The sequence below is a fragment of the Panicum virgatum genome, chromosome 5N (genome assembly GCF_016808335.1).
Source record: "Panicum virgatum strain AP13 chromosome 5N, P.virgatum_v5, whole genome shotgun sequence".
Classification (NCBI taxonomy): domain Eukaryota; kingdom Viridiplantae; phylum Streptophyta; class Magnoliopsida; order Poales; family Poaceae; genus Panicum; species Panicum virgatum.
In genome coordinates, this window is record NC_053149.1 from 52,438,550 (window position 1) to 52,456,711 (window position 18,162).

Genomic DNA, 18,162 nt, shown 5'->3' on the forward strand with positions numbered 1-18,162 from the left:
TCAACAGATGTGAGTCCTACTTCCATCAGTAGCGGATCATGGAAGAAGAGAAGGTTTGGATGGCGTCCTACAATCTTGAGGACGGGCTCAACTTGTCTTTGGCAATCTTGGTGCCTCAACTTCAAAGGTTGGCTCCGGCTCAGTGGCAACATCTGAAAGCTCTGACTTGTCTTTGGCAATTGTTTGATTGGGTTGAGAAGCTGAGTGATGTTCATCTTCATTTTTTGGTAAATCTCTTGAATAATCTGAATAGTTTTCAGCCTTCCCAGAATTGGTCGTATGGCGATTATCTCTGAAATCATAGTGCCTCCGAGCTTACTTCTTATGGTGCCAGTTCCACCGTGTGGATGGACCAAGCCCATGTGTTTCTGCAGCCGAACTCGTCTCCGTCGATATGGCTGAGCCGGAGCCAATGCTTTGCTTGTTCGCTTCAGTTAGGCCACGTCAATACGTCATCCTCATCCTCTCCGCTCCACTCGTCTGCCGCCACCGGCCACCGCTGCCGTTTCTTCTTCATCCTCCTCCGGCCGTTCCGGCGGACCGAATCGAACCCACCCTACGGCCATTGCCGTGCCACTAGCTGCTCCAGTGATGCTGTGCTGCGCGCGCTACTCGCTCCAGCTCCTCCAGCCCCATCCCTCCTTCCCCGGGGGCTCCACCTGCGCTTGCTCATGCTCCTCGCCTTCGTCTTCGGCCTCCGGCAACCAGCGACAGAGGCTCCATCCTCCAGCCGCCGTGTCCTCAACTACCTCCTGCTCCACCCCGCCACTCACCCACCCGCCTGACGGCGACCACCCAGACGAGGACGGTGGCTCCGACGCCGCCCTCCTGGCGCTCCTCCGCGCCCGGGACACCGACGCCGCCTACCGCCTCTTCTCCTCCAATCCTTCGCTCCTCCCTTCCTCCCCCGCCACAGCCTCCCGCCTCCTCGCGCAGCTCTCCTTCAGTTCCTGCAGCCCCGACGCGTTCTCCCGCGCCGCCCGCCTCCTCCAGAGCCTCCGCGCCCGCGGCGCCCTCGACCTCCTCGACGCCAACTCCCTCTCCCTGGCGGCCGCGGCCGCCGCCCGCTCCCGCGACGCCCGCCTCGCGCACTCCCTCCTGCTCTACATGCTCCGCCAGGGCTTCCTCCCCGACCGACGCGCGTACACCGCCGCCGTCGCCCGCCTCACGCCGCCCACCAAGGCGCTCCGCCTCTTCGACGCCGTCCTCCGCCACCTCCGCCGCGCGCCGCCTGAGCTAATCTCCCCCTACTGCCTCCCGGACACGGTCGCATTCAACGCCGCGCTCAGCGCCTGCGCCGACGCCGGAGACTGCCGCCGGTTCCGGCAGCTGTTCGACGCAATGAGCGAGTGGAGCGCCGCCGCCGACGCGCTCACCTACAACGTCGTCATCAAGATGTGCGCGCGCGCCGGCCGCAAGGGCCTCGTCGCGCGCGTGCTGGAGCGCATGCTCTCCTCCGGCCTCGCCCCCTGCGCCACCACCTTCCACTCCCTCGTCGCCGCGTTCGTCGGCTTCTGCGACATCCCCACGGCGGAGAGGATCGTTCAGGCGATGCGGGAAGAGCGCAAGGACATATGTTTGCTGCTCAGAGCTGTCGCCATGGAATGCGACGATGTGCCCGACGTCGAGCAGGGTGCTGCCCTGCTTGACGACATCGTCGCCGGGGCCAAGCCAGGACAGGGCACAGACGAGCTGCCGCTGCTCCCCAAGGCATATCCGCCCAACGCCAGGGTGTACACCACGCTCATGAAGGGGTACATGAACGCCGGCCGCGTCGACGATGTCGTGGCCGTGCTGCGGGCGATGCGGCGAGAGGCGGAGACGGTACCCGCAAGCCGGCCGGACCATGTGACCTACACGACGGCGATATCAGCGCTCGTCGCCGCTGGCGATATGGCGCGCGCGCGCGCCGTGCTGGACGAGATGGCCGGCGCCGGGGTTCCCGCCAACCGGGTCGCCTACAACGTCCTGCTCAAGGGGTACTGCCAGCAGCTGCAGATCGGCAAGGCCAGGGAGCTCTTTGAGGAGATGGTCACGGACGCCGGCATCCAGCCCGGCGTGGTGACATACAACACCCTCATGGACGGGTGCGTGCTCACGGACGACAGCGCGGGCGCGCTAGCCTTCTTCAACGAGATGCGGTCGCGGGGCATCGCGCCGTCCACGGTGAGCTACACGACGCTGATGAAGGCGTTCGCCCTGTCGGGGCAGCCCAAGGTGGCGCACAAGGTGTTCGAGGAAATGGAGCGGGACCCGAGGGTGGCGGTGGACAGGGCGGCGTGGAACATGCTGGTGGAGGGGTATTGCCGGCTGGGGCTGGTGGAGACGGCGAAGCAGGTGGTGGAGAGGATGAAGGAGCGCGGGGTGCAGCCGGACGTGGCGACGTACGGCAGCCTGGCCAAGGGCATCGCGGCGGCGCGCAAGCCGGGGGAGGCGCTGGTGCTGTGGAACGAGGTGCGGGAGCGGTGCCTGGAGGAGGCCGACGAGGAGCTGCTGGGGGCGCTGGCGGACGTGTGCGTGAGGGCGGCCTTCTTCAGGAAGGCGCTGGAGATCGTGGCGTGCATGGAGGAGAAGGGCGTCGCGCCCAACAAGACCAAGTACAGGAAGATGTACATCGAGATGCACTCGAGGATGTTCACCAGCAAGCACGCGTCGCAGGCGCGGCAGGACCGGCGCCGGGAGCGCAAGCGCGCCGCCGAGGCCTTCAAGTTCTGGCTCGGCCTGCCCAACTCCTACTACGGCAGCGAGTGGCGGATCGAGCCTCTGCTGGAAGGCGATGACCCAAGCTGAGGTACCTACCAGTCCTGCTGTCAGCATGAAGGGAAATTTGGTTCCTTCTTTTTGGCAAATTTTTTGTCAAACTCACAAAAGGATATGTACACACACGCATCATGTTTCTTGTTGTAGGAAACAAAATGTGATTTATATATTCCCTTCCTTGTACAATGCGAGTATGTGACCATCAGTTAGCTGCTAATGCACAGAGGAGTCAAATGACATTCTATTTATTGATGGGTTTACCAAGTGCTTGCTTGGGGGGACCAACAACATCTTTTGATCTACGCAAATCGAGTTATGAATTCAAAAGGATTGTATTGTCAGTGGTCTATCCAGTATGGGATTGAATCGTTATCAATGAATTTTTAAGTCAATTAACTGTATGCAGTCAGATACTCGACAGACATTTTCTACAGCTGAGAGCTGACAACCTGTTCATGTTACGCACCATTCACCCCGTTCGGCTGGTGGACAGCCTCCAGCCTCTCACACAACTCCAACTCTAGCCTCTAGCCACCAGCCAGGCAACAGTGTTTTTCTCTCACACAACTCCAGCTCCAGCCTGCCGAACAGCGTGATTTTGTCTTCCCTATTTGGCTCTACTGACAAAACACATCGTCTTTCCACGACACACAGGTGCGTGTAGCAGAACTATGTTTGCTCACAACCCACTTGTACCGACGGAGTTTCCTCTACAACTAATGCATTTATTGTTTCGATCTCCATTCAACCATCAGTATTTGCTTCTCCTGGTGAAGTAGGTTTACATTCAGCGCACAAAGATGGCACAAAGCCATGATCTTATTAGTCATGTATATTAGTAGAACAGAAACGAAGGCAGTATGAGATCGAATTTGCCAAGCTATTCATCATTCTCGGTCGAGCTTGGAGCAGGTATCTCCACACTACTGTCGGCCTGTCTCTTGAGTTACAGGGGCTCTGTCAGTTGTGGAATTTCTTGTGGTTTTTACTGGATCAAAAAAGTGTTATGATTATATGAACACCCAATCGATTGTGCTCGAGAAGATAATTTTCTTGCTTCGTCTGAAAACAAATTCTTGCTAGAAATTATCATTTTACAAGTGTCAGGTGGAGTGTATGGATGTTGCAGTGTTGATGTGCGCTCTGCTAGGCTCTGACAGGAGTGTATGTGCCGATGCGTTCTGCAACCTGTAGAACAAGCAGCCCGTGCGCAGCCGCGAGCACCACCGGCCGTCGGCCAACCCTAGCCACCCGGCCATCCCTCGCTTCAAGTGGAATGCGACGAACAGTATGTCCATCAGTCTCAGGCCACCGCGGCAACCCGGAGGAGCGAGGGTCGTCGGCGGCGTGCCAGGCGAGCGGGAGTCACCAGATGCGCGTGGGAACTCGCCGGAGGCTCGCAGACCTAGCGGCCGGTCTAGCTCGGAGGTCACCGGCGGTTGAGCACGGGCATGGCCGACTTGCGGCGGCGCACGCCAGCACGACGGTGTTTCCACTTCTTTGCACGGCTTTTGGGCGTTCGTCGCCGGCGAGCTCCGCGATCGTCACCAAACCCGCCAAGAGCGTTACTTGCCAAGAGATGCGTGAACACGGCGCCGTGCGCGTAAGCAGCGGTTTCATCACGAGAGGCCGGCCCTACCTTCCGTATCACCTCCCGGATATCGTGCCGCCTTTCTGGTAAAGAGCTCGGACAAAATAAAATAAACATGAGACGATAAAGTCGGGCACAGCTAATTTACGGTCAACCGCACGGAGGGTTCCGTGCGGTCGATCCCCCGACTGTTTTTTTTCTATTTTTAGTAATTTTTTTGTCGTTTTCCGATTTTGGAATTTTTTTAAGAGAAATTTTGGAGAGAGAAATTTTTTTGACGAAAAATTTTGGAGACCAAAAAAAATTCAAGCAAAAAAAAAGAGCAGAAAAAAATTCAATAAATTTTTTTTGTATCATTAAAAAAATATTCATCCGAAAAAATTAAAAAGAATTCAAAAAAATATTGAAACATTTTTGCAAAAAAAAAACTGGATCTGCGCCTCCCGCCGACCCACCGCCGGCGCCGGGGGCGAGCGCCGGCCTTGCCGCGCCTCCGGACCCGCCGCGCCTCCCGCTTTCGGGCGCCGGCCCCGCCGCGCCTCCCGCCGCCGGTCCCGCCTCGCCTCCGGCTGCCGGCCCCGCCGCACCGCCTCCCCGCCGCCGCCGCGCCACCCCGCCGCCGCCGCGCCAGTTCCGCCGCCGCCCCGCTCCGCCCGCCGCTAGATCCGGGAGGAAGGGAGAGGGGCTCCCCCGCTAGATCCAGGATGGAGAGGAAGATGGAGGGAAAGAGGGGAAGAAGATGGAAAGGGAAAAGGGGCGGCGGCGGCGCGGGTGCTCCGGACGGCGAAGCACCGGACGGGAGCGAGGGACGAGGAGGGAAGAAGATGGAGGAAAAGGGGAGAAGCAGCCGCGCCGCTGGAGGAAAAGGGAGGAGCAGTCGCCCGTAAGTTGCAAAACTTACGGTCAACTGGAGATTCATCATTGCGGATAAAGACGCAAGTTGGGAGCACCGCCGAACAATTTCAGCCGCGACCAACAACCCTAGCAACAGAACAAGACAGCACAGGTCAGCAGCCTACCAACTAGAGAAACAATGGGCCGGCCACCCACGGGGACTCGAGGAGAAGTTGCACCCGTAACACGCACGCTGTTGCTTTCTGCCTCCCTCGGATACGATGGTCACTTGGTCAGATCTGCTGACCTCCAAGGATCTCCAGCTCGATCGACGACTGTGCATGTTGACTCCTCCTGAAGCAAAAGAAATGAGATGATGGATGGTCCAGCAAGCCAGAAAGCTACTCCAGCATACCAACTTGCATGCATGCATCGCCAGATATCAAATTATCAACTCTAATAATGTGCCTGGTTGCAGGGTCTACTGGCTAACCATGATGTGGAGTGGCGTGCTAGTGTGCTGAATCTGAACGCGTGCGGAACCTTTCAGGGTCAGCCTGACCAAGACCTCCCCGTGTGTTCCCGTCATCAGTGTAGATGCCGGATGATCTCAAATTGACCCCTCCAGATGGCAAATTTCAGGAGCAATTGATATGCTTTTCTTGGTCCCCTTCTTGTTCTTGTTAGCACTGGATCAGGACCATGGAGAAGATGCAATCAGCGATTTTTTTTTCCTGCTGAAAAACCACGCAAAGTTAGATGGAGATTTTTCCCTTTTTTTGTGTTTTTTTTTTGGGGGGGGGGGGGGGGGGGACTAAATCCAGGACAGATTGCTTGCTAAAATGTGAAAGCAGTTTCTTGGAAAAAAAATCCTTATTTTCAGTAAGCAGCACGCAGTAATAAAGAAGTTCAAAAAAAAAAACGGCACATCCGTCCATACCTTTGGACCATATAGTACTAGCATGTGGGTAAAAGAGGAAACGCGTTGACCATACTCAACAAACTGCGCATATGCAATGCCTCGTCAGAAAAACAAGTACAAGTAGGTTTCAGCTCGTTTCGTCCCGGCTACTTGAGAGACTGCTAATTATAAGAGGAGCAGTCAAGCACACCACACATCCATATCTGTCGACTGATCTTTGCCTCTCCACCAAAAAATGGCCTTCTTCTTCTTCTTCTTCTTCTTCTTCTTCATCCGCGTGGTGCTCCTCTTCCTCCTGAGCACAACGACATGCGCCACCGCACTCACCCCAACACCGAATACCACAGACCTTGCTGCGCTGCTCGCCTTCAAGGCACAGCTCAAGGACCCCTTTGGCATCCTTGCGAGCAACTGGACTCCGACCGCTTCCTTCTGCTCGTGGGCCGGCGTCTCGTGTGACCGCAGTCAGCGCGTCACCGGCCTGGAGTTCAGCGACGTGCCGCTCCAGGGCAGCATCGCGCCAGAGCTTGGCAATCTCTCTTCCCTCTCGACCCTGGTCCTCAGCAACACCAGCGTCATGGGTACCGTGCCGAACGAGCTTGGTAGTTTGCCATGGCTTCAAACTCTTGATCTTTCTTACAACAGCTTGTCAGGTACCATCCCTCGCATCCTTGGCAACCTTACTAGGCTTGAGATGCTTGATCTTGCTTGGAATAACTTCGTTGGGGGGATCCCACACGAGTTGCAAAATTTGCACAGCCTTCTTATGTTAAGATTGCAAGGCAATGATCTGAGCGGACCAATTCCGGAGGGCTTGTTCAACAACGCACCAAATTTGAGTAGCATATATCTTGGAGTGAATAGGCTGACAGGAGCAATTCCTGATAGTGTCAGCTCATTGCTAAAGCTGGAGATTCTGGTCCTAGAAAAAAATTTTCTCTCAGGCTCCATGCCGCCTTCTCTTTTCAATATGTCCCAGCTGCAGTTACTATATGTTGGACGGAACAATCTCTCAGGTCCGATTCCCGGAAACAGGAACTTTCACCTCCCTATGCTGCAAGTGCTCTCCCTCCCAGAAAACCAATTCAGTGGGCCTATCCCATTGGGACTCTCTGCCTGTAAGAACCTTGAACAGCTCTCCCTTTCAGGAAATAATTTTACTGGTACTGTACCACCATGGTTGGCAACACTGCCAAACCTCACCACAATATCCTTGTCAATGAATGACCTTACTGGCAAGATTCCTATTGAGCTAAGCAACAATACCGAGCTTCTTGTGTTGGACCTCAGTGAGAACAATCTAGAGGGGGGAATTCCACCAGAATTGGGGAAACTGAGCAACCTTAGGTTTCTAGGCCTTGCAAAAAACCAAATTACTGGTGTCATTCCAGAATCCATAGGCAATCTATCTAACCTTACACAAATAGACTTAGTAGGAAACAGGTTAACCGGATCAATACCAGTGTCATTTCAAAATTTGCTGAATCTCCGTCGCATCTATGTCTTTGGGAATCAGCTCTCAGGGAATCTCGATTTCCTGGCAGTATTATCCAAATGCAGGAGCCTGGATACCATAAACATAGCAGCAAATAAATTCACAGGGATACTACCACCCTACATGGGAAACCTCAGCACAATGCTCCAATATTTCATAGCGGATGAAAACATGATCACCGGCAGCATCCCTAGTACATTGGCTAATCTGAGCAACCTGCTGGCACTGTCTCTCAGTGGAAACAACTTGAGTGGGAAGATCCCAACAACCATTACTGCAATGAACAATCTCCAAGAACTCAACCTCTCCAACAACAGCTTGTCTGGCACTATCCTTACAGAAATCAGTAGACTAACAAGCCTAGTTGAGTTGCATCTTGATGGCAATAAACTAACCGGTTCCATTCCAAGCAGTGTCAGTAGCCTAAGCGAACTGCAAATTATGAGATTATCCCGAAACTCATTGTCTTCAACCATACCAATAGGTCTGTGGCATCTCCAGAAACTTATTGAGCTTGATCTGTCATCGAACTCTTTGAGTGGTTCCCTACCTGCCAATGTTGGAAAACTGATAACAATTACCAAGATGGATTTATCAGGCAACCAGTTATCAGGTGAAATTCCAAGGTCCATTGGTGATCTTCAGATGATGATCTATCTGAATCTATGCAGCAATTTATTTGAAGGATCACTACCAGACACAATTGGAAAGTTACTAAGTATTGAGGAGTTGGATCTCTCCTCCAACATGCTTTCTGGTACCATTCCAGAAACCTTGACCAATCTCACCCACCTTGCAAACTTGAACCTTTCTTTCAACAGCCTGAGTGGACAGATACCAGAAGGAGGGGTGTTCTCAAATATCACCCTCCCATCATTGATGGGGAACAATGCCCTCTGTGGCCTTCCCCACCTAGGAATAGCACCATGTCAGAGCAACATTGATCGGTCACGGGTAAAACCAAAGTTGTTAAAAGTCATATTACCTGCAGTTCTGGCATTTTTTGTTTTAGCTGTGTGCCTGTATATGATGGTAAGAGTGAAAGTGAATATACGAAGAAAGACGACAGTACCCTCAGACAAAGACTTGCTGAACTATCAGTTGATCTCACACCACGAACTTGTCCGTGCAACCAGCAACTTCACTGATGATAACTTGCTAGGGGCTGGAAGCTTTGGGAAAGTATTCAAAGGTGAATTGGATGATGGATCTGTGGTTGCAATAAAGGTACTAAGCATGCAGCATGAACTAGCTTCCAAGAGCTTTGACACAGAGTGCCGTGCACTAAGAATGGCTCGGCACCGGAACTTGGTGAAGATAATTAGCACTTGCTCCAATCTTGACTTCAGAGCACTAATTCTTGAGTATATGTCTCATGGTAGTTTGGAGGATTTGTTGTACTCAAATGATAGGAGGCAACTCAGTTTCCTTCAAAGGGTTGGCATAATGCTGGATGTTGCAATGGCGATGGAGTATCTCCACCACCGGCACTTTGAAGCTGTCCTGCATTGTGATTTAAAGCCAAGCAATATCTTGTTGGATCAGGACATGACTGCACATGTTTCTGACTTTGGCATTTCCAAGCTGCTAGCTGGAGATGAAAACTCCATCACGTTAACAAGCATGCCTGGCACTGTAGGATACATGGCACCTGGTAAGTATAAATTTCCTTGCAATGTATGATGCAGCACACATCCCTGTTCTTATTTAAGCTCACCAGTTTTCTTTTGACATGGAATGAACAGAGTTCGGATCAACAGGAAAAGCATCACGTGCCAGTGACATTTATAGCTATGGAATTGTTCTCCTTGAAGTCTTCACAAGGAAAAAGCCGACTGATGCAATGTTTGTTGGTGAGTTGAGCTTAAGACAGTGGGTTAGCCAAGCATTTCCACATGAACTCTCAAATGTCGTTGACAGTAGCATAGTGCTAGATGAGTTGAATAATGATATTAGAGATGCAAGTAGGCCTCCTGAGAATTTCAGCATCTTGAATACGTACCTGGCGTCCATAGTTGAGTTGGCCTTGCTATGCTCGAGAGTTGCACCTGAGGAAAGGATAGCAATGACTGATGTGGTAGTGATGTTAAACAAGATGAAGTCAGACTACAGTTCACAGCTTGGAAAGTAAGGGGTTCTTTTTTCAACACAACACCTGATGTACCCAATTTTTACCACATTTTGGTGATAATCAAATATCTAACCAATCTGATCAGCAAGAACTGGGAGGATAACAACACTTTTCAAGCATAGGCACGAGTCGGCAAGAAATAAAGTCTTCAGTTCAGAAGTACTGGCCACAAGCCCACAAGCATTCAATTGCCAAGGCACTCAAATCACAGAAACAACAACTATGCAGGATTGGAACACCAAGACAGATTGGAATTAGCATATTTTTAACAGTGCAAATAGATTAGTCCAGGGAGGTGGTGGGTGCAACCTTATACCATTCCATCGAAAACCAACGATTGCATTATTGCCTTAAAGAATAACACACTATTGTCATACAAACAATGATGCAAAATTCTATTGTTGTTTGGAACATACTTACTCTGTATCGCTGCAATCATACAAGAGTACCAAAAATAAAATAAAGAGATGCCCAATCTTATTTGCAGTTTTCTGGCACTGTTGTGGGTTGTATCTGAAGGGCAGGAAATCAAACGATTTGCAGTCCGCTTACTGACCTAATAGGCTGACTCCACTAAAACTCAAACCTAAACCGTACGCTACATTCTGCAGACCAGCGACATCATGCATTCATGCAGGCCGGGAGTACTGTATGGAAAGAGAGCGAGAAGAGATTAAGGACTCACACGGCGGCGCGAAGGGGTGGCGGGGGTGAAGCGCCGTGCCGGCGTGCCGACAGAGCAGAGGTCACGCACCTGACAGCAGTGGATTCCGACGCAGTTCTTCCGACACCGGCGGAAGCGCCGGTCTACCCTGGGGATGTCGGCGGCTGTCGTCTCCGACCACGGCGCGCCGCGCCCACCCGTCGCGCTTGCTTATCCGCGGCGAGACAATCGCGCCGTATAGGGGGTGCCCCTGCTTAATCTTACCCGCTGGATATAGATTGGACGGCATCTAGCTTCCCGGGGTGGACGGTAAATGAAGTACCGTCCACCCCGGAGTCCCGGACGGTAAATCGAGTACCGACCATGCTCTGGCCGCGGCGCACGACGCCGTGCGCCACCCACCGGTGCGCCGGGAGGCGGCGAGGGACACTAGCTACCAGTCAGGAAGAGGAGCGGAGAGCCCTGCAGCCCCGTCAGCGGCGGCGGCACGGCGGTAGGGCAGGCGCCCGTGGGTGACGCAGCGCGCCGGCGTCGCCACCGCTGCGACGGCCCGTATGCTTACGCCGGAGGTGTGCGGAGAAAGTGGTCATCAGCGGGTTGGAGCTTGTGCTGGTGTCGCGTGCACGCGCGTATATCGTCGGGACTCGGGGGAGACCGAGAGGTTGGTGGCCGGACGGCGAAGGGCGCATGAGCGCCGGCAGGGGGGGCGCGTCCATGCGGCTAGGTTGCTGGCAGGGGGTTGTTCTGAGGGGCAAGCTAATTTACCGTCGATCCGACCGTTTTTTTTTTCTAGTAAATTTTTATGGTTTTCTAATAATTTTTTTGGAGAAATATTTTCAGAAATTTTTTGAAGAGAAATGGAATAAATTTGAAACAGAAAATTGTAAAAAATTTGAAAGAAAAAAATCAAGTATAAAAATTTGAAAGAGACAATTTTTTTAAGAAAAAAATTGAAGAATTTTTTTTGCATCCAAAACCAAAGAAAAATTCGAGTGAAAAAAATTTTGCATTAAAAAGAAAAAATAAACGACATACCTGGGAGCTCACTTCCCCACCGACGTCGCCCTGCAACGGGCCCGCCCCGCCTCCCGCCGGTGCCACACTGCGCCTCTTCCGCCCAACCCCGCACCAGTCGGGCTCCCTGCTGAATCCGGGAGGAAAGGGGAAGAGGAGAAAGAACAAAATGAATAAATGATTGAGGAGGAGCAGCAAAGAGAGTCAAGCTCTGATGAGACCCACCATGTGCGCGAAGCGGAAAAGAGCTGCAGGAGTCGGTCTTAGTCGACCGTGAGTTTGCGATCGACCGTCGAATCAGCATTGGGGCGTACTGAGGCGACGCCGAGGAGTTGAGCAGTGGATTTTAATGGCGCTTCACACTGAGGAGGCCATTGCCACTCCATCTCCATGCGTGTGGGATCAAGCCGGAGTCCAGACTGTACATACTCAGCACTGATATTTTACAACTAAACTTCCCATTTGATACTACTACTTGTATTGTATATGATGTACTCCCTCTATACAACAGTACCCGAATACGATTTTTTTTAAGCAGCTGGCATAAACATTGCCCAACATGTATGATAGAGAAGAAGTTCAAAACTGCACAGAAAGGAAAACACAGCAAAAATGATTAAAAGTAACCACCGTCTGATGATTACACTCCTAGGACAATTTCATGAAGACGTTATGCGGCGCCCAGACACTAAGCAGCGTCTCCGATGTGAAGTGTGTGCGCTGGAAATTTCTTCGCATTGCGTTCCTTCAAAGTCTTCAGAGAGACAAGGAGTAGCTGGCCGCGTCGGCAACTCGCCATGCCCCCGGCTTTTGCGGTTTTGCCCGGCCAGGCAGCAACAGGCAATTTCTACTAGTCTCGTCACTTGGTCTTGGCAGCCTCCTATCGATTCTCCTTTTCTTCTCCTATTAGGCCTGATCATCTATCGGGTCGGGTCGGGTTCGGATCGGGTCACTTCGGGTTTCGAGTTAAAAAATATTGGCCCATGCCCGGCCCATGATATGGTCGGGTCGGGTCGGGTTCGGGTTGGGTCGGATTGGCCCGCAATTTTATGTATAATTTTCGGATTGGATCGGATTTTTTTGAGTTTCGGGTCAAATATTTCGGTCCGTACCCGACCCGTCACTTGGTTGGGTCGGGTTTTTTTCGGGTGAGTCGGGTCGGGTTTATCGGGTTGGGTGGCCCATGATCAGGTCTAGACTCCTATGCAGCATGATGTTAACTTCGGGAATCCAATGCCTCTCTTCCCGTTGTTTTCCTTGTGTAACGATCAAACCTTAGGCATGCCAAAGTAATGGCTTCATTGCTGCAGTCGGCATGGGTCGGCCGTGCTTTTGGACTAGTTCGCTGCCGCAAGCCGACCGTCGCCGTCGATGACCATCCCATCTGGTGCCAAGAGATGCATCGTCAGCGTCAGTAACTGCGCATTGACTCCAAAGCCCAAAGGTCAGCTATCGTCGTCAAACTCGCAACGTGCTACGCAGGGTTTCAAATCTCGGCCGGGAACCACCGGTTTCCGGGTTTTTTTCCCGTTCCCGGTCCGGTCCGGGACGGTAAACCGGGTCCTGTTTTTTATATTTTATGCTTCTAAATCCAAAAATACAAAAGTAATTTTTTTGTGCTACTGTTCCGGTTTTGAACAGTGTCACCGGTTTTTGAAACCCTGGTGCTACGCCGCTACATGTACAGTGCATGATCAACCCCAACGCGCGCCGGCGCGCGTCATCATGCTGAAGAGTCTATAGGTTATTAATTACAGTGCAAGAAGTTGTGCTCCTGTGTCCTGTGTCCTGTGTCCAAACCAGAACCCTTGCATTCCAACCACGTATCAGGATCAGCATAAAGCAGCAACCTTTTTTTTCTGTTCCTGTCAGTACATGCCAAATTGCCAATAGTCTCAGTGGCACCACAGGCTGCAACGTATGGCCAACTCCTAGAAGAAAACATAAGAAGTCTAAAAAAAAGACGAAAACATAAGAAGGGATTTTTCCTGATGGAAATTCTCCAAGAGGCCTGAAGGGACTCCGCTAGTTAGATTGTAAACTATAAACAAGCGACCACCGCGTCTCCAATTCTTTTGAACCAAACATTTTTGAATCAAAATCAAACAGATCCAATATGCGGTAATTTAAAGAGGCGTAGGCTGCTTGGTAAGCGCTAGTGCTGATTGCTGTCAGTTTAGTTAGGTGGCAAGAGAATTTTGTTTCCAAGAAACAGCTGAGTGTGGACATGTGTATAAGTAGAAACTCAACTTTTTGACCATGTTCAGTGGTGCACAACTGCACATGCCGTTCCTTGTCAAAAGCCACCGCAAGTGGAAGACTCGGCACCATTTCAGTTCCCAGAAGGCAACGACTCAATCTAGCAAATTGCAGATCCAGAACCGCTGATAAAAGAACCAGACCAGTGCAATGCACAAGCATCTCCTCTCCAGTATCCACCACCATGGCTATCTCCTGCATCCGCATGGCGCTTTTCATCTTACTGATGCCATGCGCCGCCGCACTCGCTCCACCATCCAATACCACGGACTTGGCAGCACTGCTCGCGTTCAAGGCACAGCTCAAGGACCCCCTCGGCATCCTTGCCAGCAACTGGACTGCCACAGAATCCTTCTGCTTGTGGGTTGGGGTCTCCTGCAGCCGCCGTGGGCAGCGCGTCACCGGTCTTGAGTTCAACCATGTGCCACTCCAAGGCAGCATCGCGCCGCAGCTTGGCAACCTCTCCTTCCTCTCCAGCTTGGCGCTCAGAAACACCAGCCTCGTGGGTCCTCTCCCAAGTGAATTTGGCACTCTGCGCCGGCTCCGGACTCTTATTCTTCCAAACAACAGTATGTCAGGTACCATCCCCCGCACCCTTGCCAACCTCACGAGGCTCGAGTTGCTTGATCTTGCTGGTAACAACTTCATCGGGGGCATTCCGTACGAGCTGCAAAATTTGCACAGCCTCCAGATGTTTCAATTGGCAGATAATGATCTGAGTGGAGAAATACCACAAGACCTGTTCAACAACACGCCCAGTTTGATTACAATACATCTTGGATCGAATAGGCTGACAGGAAGAATTCCTCGTAGCATAATCACACTGTCAAATCTAGAGAAGCTTATCCTGCAAAAAAAACTTCTGTCAGGACCCATGCCACCTGCTATCTTCAACATGTCCAAGCTGTGGGGACTATCTGTCGCACGGAACAATCTTTCAGGTCCTATTCCTGGAAGGTAATGACTCTAGTACAGCCGGCCGTACGTTAGTGCATCCGCACGGCCGGATCCATCTACTGACCACACACCCATGAGTCGGAGGTCGGACAATATCTGTCTGGACCCACTAGCCCGTCGCCCGTCCTCCTTTCCTCTGCCTCTCTCACTCCATTCCCCATTTCGACCCGTTCCCTAGGGTTGGCGCTCCTTCTCGCCGCCGCCGCCGCGATGGACCCTCACCCGTCGCCGGCCCGCTCGGGGCGCCTGGGTGAAGGGTGCGCCGAGGCCAGCGGCTGGGCGCCAGGGCCAAGTCGGCGGCCGCCTGATGACGAGCTCCGAACCTTGAAGAGAACCCCCCCCCCCAAATCTACTGCTGCCACGCCCACCACGACATCTTCGAACTCCGACGACCTCTCCACAAATCTCTTGGCTAGGTCTCTCTCTGTATCTCTCCCTTGGATAGGTCTCTCTCTGTATCTCTCCCTGCATTCCCAGGATTGGGGCTCTCTTTCTCGTCGTGTTCTCTCTAGACCCCAGCGATTTGTGAAGGGGAATCACAAATCGGAAGCAAAGAGAGGGCCACACTCGAGGTGAGTGCTTGGCTTGTGCGAATCGACTGATTTCGGAGGTTCTCTACTCAGATTTTTGGTGGATTGCAAAGCGTAAAGCCTGAGGCCGAGGGGGGATCGATGCAAGTGAAGGTTACTGCTCCTCTCGTGGTTTTATTCTATGCAGATCTTTTACCCAATCAATCCAGCAAATTAACTGATTCGAAGGTATTTTTCTGTCTACATTTTAGTGGGCACAGATCGATACTTGGAGGTAGGAGCAGACCAACATGAAGGTGAGTTTTTCTTTCGGGGTTATTGGTATTCATTCCCCATTCACACTCCCTGGTCTCTGAATCACCTGATTTTCTCTTTGTTTTTTGAATTGGCAGAGGGAATTGAAATTGGGGACAACAAGGGGAGATGGCTCAACTGGTTTGCACTGATTTTTCTAAAGCACGTGTGGAAGGAGCTGAATGGGTTGATCGGCTCAGTTAAGGTTTGAGAGCTCATTGCTGATAGTTACATTTTGTTTTGTAAGATGCGTCCTAGTTGTACATTTTGTCTGTGCAATTGATAGTGTTTTGATAATCTAGCAAAGATAAGAGTTAGGAAAATTCTAAAACTAAATATTCAGTTTTGTAATATGTTTTTTCTACATAACTATGGCACCTCATTATCTTTTAGCTTTGCACTTTTTATTCAGCTTAAAGGATCATGCCATTAGGCAAAATACCATGGACCTGATTAATATAGGTAGGAATCCGGTAATAACATTTTTCTAGATAAGCAATAATATCTCATGTTTTTATGCATTATATTTACAAAAAAGTCCTTGAAAATACTGTTCTAGAATTAATTAAGCATTACTCGTTTTTGTTTCCTTTTGTTTTGTGCTCAGTGACCTGAATGCTTGGCTTCTATTCCACAAGTGTAGTGTCGCATGTCTAGATTCCTTATCTTGTATTCACAAATTATGACTTGAAAGCTAAATGTCTCAAATTTGTATTTTTTTTGCCTAGCTGAAGCATATGAATGAATACTTATGCATTATCGATACCATCGGAATAACCTTTAATTTTATATTTTCTAAATTCTAATTGAACTAGTACAATAACCTAACTGGGAACTTAACTCAAAATGATTTAAGTTGATTGTTTTTTCTGATGTTTTAGATGCAGTGGTGAGTGAAAATCAGAGAGCTCTAGGGAGGCAGTGCACATAAAGGATGGGTCTGCTCCGATCCCAAATCTTGAGGTGTTCCTGGAGGCTGTCGCTACACATTTGTCATGGTGGTCAGGTCTCTTGGTGAAATGCCGAATGCACCTCTGCATTTATTGACACCAAGCTGATCGTAGCATTTTTATATTTTTCTATTCATCATTTTTTTTGGATTTCGTGTAGGCAACTTATGGTAAACAAACAGGCAAATTATTCATTTTAGTTTAGCATTTTTTGTTTTCTGATTTAGCAATTTCATGTAGGCAACTTATGGTAAACAAACAGTCAAATTATTTATTTTACTTTAGCATTTTTATTTTTTGGTTTAGCAATTTCATGTGTATATTGCTATAAGTAAAATTAATATCTCACCCTAATTCTTGGACTCTCATTTTGCAAATTGATATCATTAAGTTGCTTTATCCTTGTCCAACGTATGTTACTGTCGGTATGCATGTATTGATCGATTGGGTTCCAGTTAATGTATTGATCGGTATCCTAATTATTTTTGTGTCATTAAGTTTTTTCATTGGTCAGTAGCGGCTTGTGTAGTACGACAACTCCCTGGTTATGTGCAGTTCAGTTTCTTCAAGGGACACAATGATTGTCGTGGCTCTAAGAGGAGGGCCACAGCCAGGTGGCGTAGTGCACCCGTCTAATCCCAGAGGGTGGTTACTTGAGAAAGTGCAATCTATTCCTCAGATCTACTCATGAAGCAAGAACACAAGAACACACGAGGATTTAGAGTGGTTCGGGCCGCCGGAGCGTAATACCCTACGTCCACTGAGAGTTCTATTGCTCTAGAGTTTGTGGATGAGTCTATCCTCTACCTCTAAGCCCCTTTTGAGATTTGAGTCCTTCTCTAGCGGGCGTCCCCCTTTTATAGCGCAAGGAGGACGCGTACACAGGCGTTGGACCCCGACAGGTGGGCCCAACAAGGATGTATAGTTTACCATCAAAAAGACATTAACAGTGCCTTGTGAATCTCTTTCTGGATACGCTTCGCCCTGTAGACTCTCTGACCGAGGGGGTCTTCACCTGTCCCATCGGCGAGGCGCCCGTTGAGGCGGTGTAGGTTGCGGCGTAGAGTGTTGGGTCTACCGCGTAGGCGTTATGATATTCCGTCGCCAAGCTGTCGTGTCTAACTGGCATTGCAGACTGACGCGCGTGGCGTGGGTGGCGCCAGCGGCTGCACTGTGCGCCTTGGTAACGCGCGATCAACAGTACAGCCTGGCAAAAGTCACCTCGGGCTCTGCCGTGGCAAAGCGCACTTAACATCTCCCGCATTGAATGCGGTAGGTGGGCTAGTCTTCTCAGGGAAGCTTCGCGGCTGCGCGCATACCTGCGCCTACGGGCACGTGGCGGCTCCGGACCCCCTCAAGCGGGGTGTCTGTTCCCTCTCCGCTGAGGGGTCCGGATAGTATATGGGGGTCCGGAATCCCATGGAAGGTCCGGGGCCCTCGGCTGTTTTGGCTGAGCACTCCCTTCTCCGGGACACGCGGGGTCACCGGACCCTTCCCTAGCAAGGAATGGGTCTAGGGCTGCTGACCGGGTGAGAAGGGCTTCGGACCGCGGGGGTCCGGCTGCTCAAGCCGTCAGCGCGTAGTCACAGATAACTACAAGGCTCTTGCCTAGACACGGCAATCACCTCTGGGACACATGGTGACACCGGAGTGGACTTGGGCGACCGCGACGAGCGCTCTCCGTTGGAGCGGGCCACCGGAGTGGACTTGGGCGACCTTAGCGAGAGGTCTCCGCCGAAGCGGGCCACTGGAGTGGACTTG

General features: G+C 51.3%; 2 protein-coding genes and 2 long non-coding RNA genes across 5 annotated transcripts; 2 read left to right on the forward strand and 2 right to left on the reverse strand.

Annotated features, from left to right (window-relative positions):
• Window positions 1-417: 417 nt before the first annotated feature.
• Window positions 418-3,101, forward strand: LOC120675313 (pentatricopeptide repeat-containing protein At3g09650, chloroplastic). Its single transcript, XM_039956485.1, has one exon. The coding sequence runs from the start codon at window positions 592-594 to the stop codon at window positions 2,788-2,790; it is 2,199 nt and encodes a 732-aa protein (XP_039812419.1). The 5' UTR covers window positions 418-591; the 3' UTR covers window positions 2,791-3,101.
• A 2,182-nt stretch (window positions 3,102-5,283) lies between these two features.
• Window positions 5,284-7,708, reverse strand: LOC120675445. Its single transcript, XR_005675353.1, has 4 exons — window positions 7,568-7,708; window positions 6,126-7,464; window positions 5,679-5,922; window positions 5,284-5,539 (listed from the first exon to the last, which is right to left on the reverse strand). It is a non-coding gene; the product is annotated as an uncharacterized LOC120675445 (long non-coding RNA).
• On the forward strand, window positions 6,313-10,223 carry LOC120675300 (probable LRR receptor-like serine/threonine-protein kinase At3g47570). The gene is made up of 2 exons (XM_039956438.1): window positions 6,313-9,256; window positions 9,348-10,223. The coding sequence occupies exons 1-2, from the start codon at window positions 6,343-6,345 to the stop codon at window positions 9,731-9,733; spliced, it is 3,300 nt and encodes a 1,099-aa protein (XP_039812372.1). The 5' UTR covers window positions 6,313-6,342; the 3' UTR covers window positions 9,734-10,223.
• LOC120675443 lies at window positions 8,375-11,272 on the reverse strand. Of its 2 annotated transcripts, XR_005675350.1 has the most exons (4): window positions 10,419-11,268; window positions 9,320-9,650; window positions 8,588-9,235; window positions 8,375-8,514 (listed from the first exon to the last, which is right to left on the reverse strand). It is a non-coding gene; the product is annotated as an uncharacterized LOC120675443 (long non-coding RNA). The 2 variants fall into 2 exon arrangements; XR_005675349.1 differs by having other exon boundaries at window positions 8,588-9,650; window positions 10,419-11,272.
• Window positions 11,273-18,162: the final 6,890 nt, after the last annotated feature.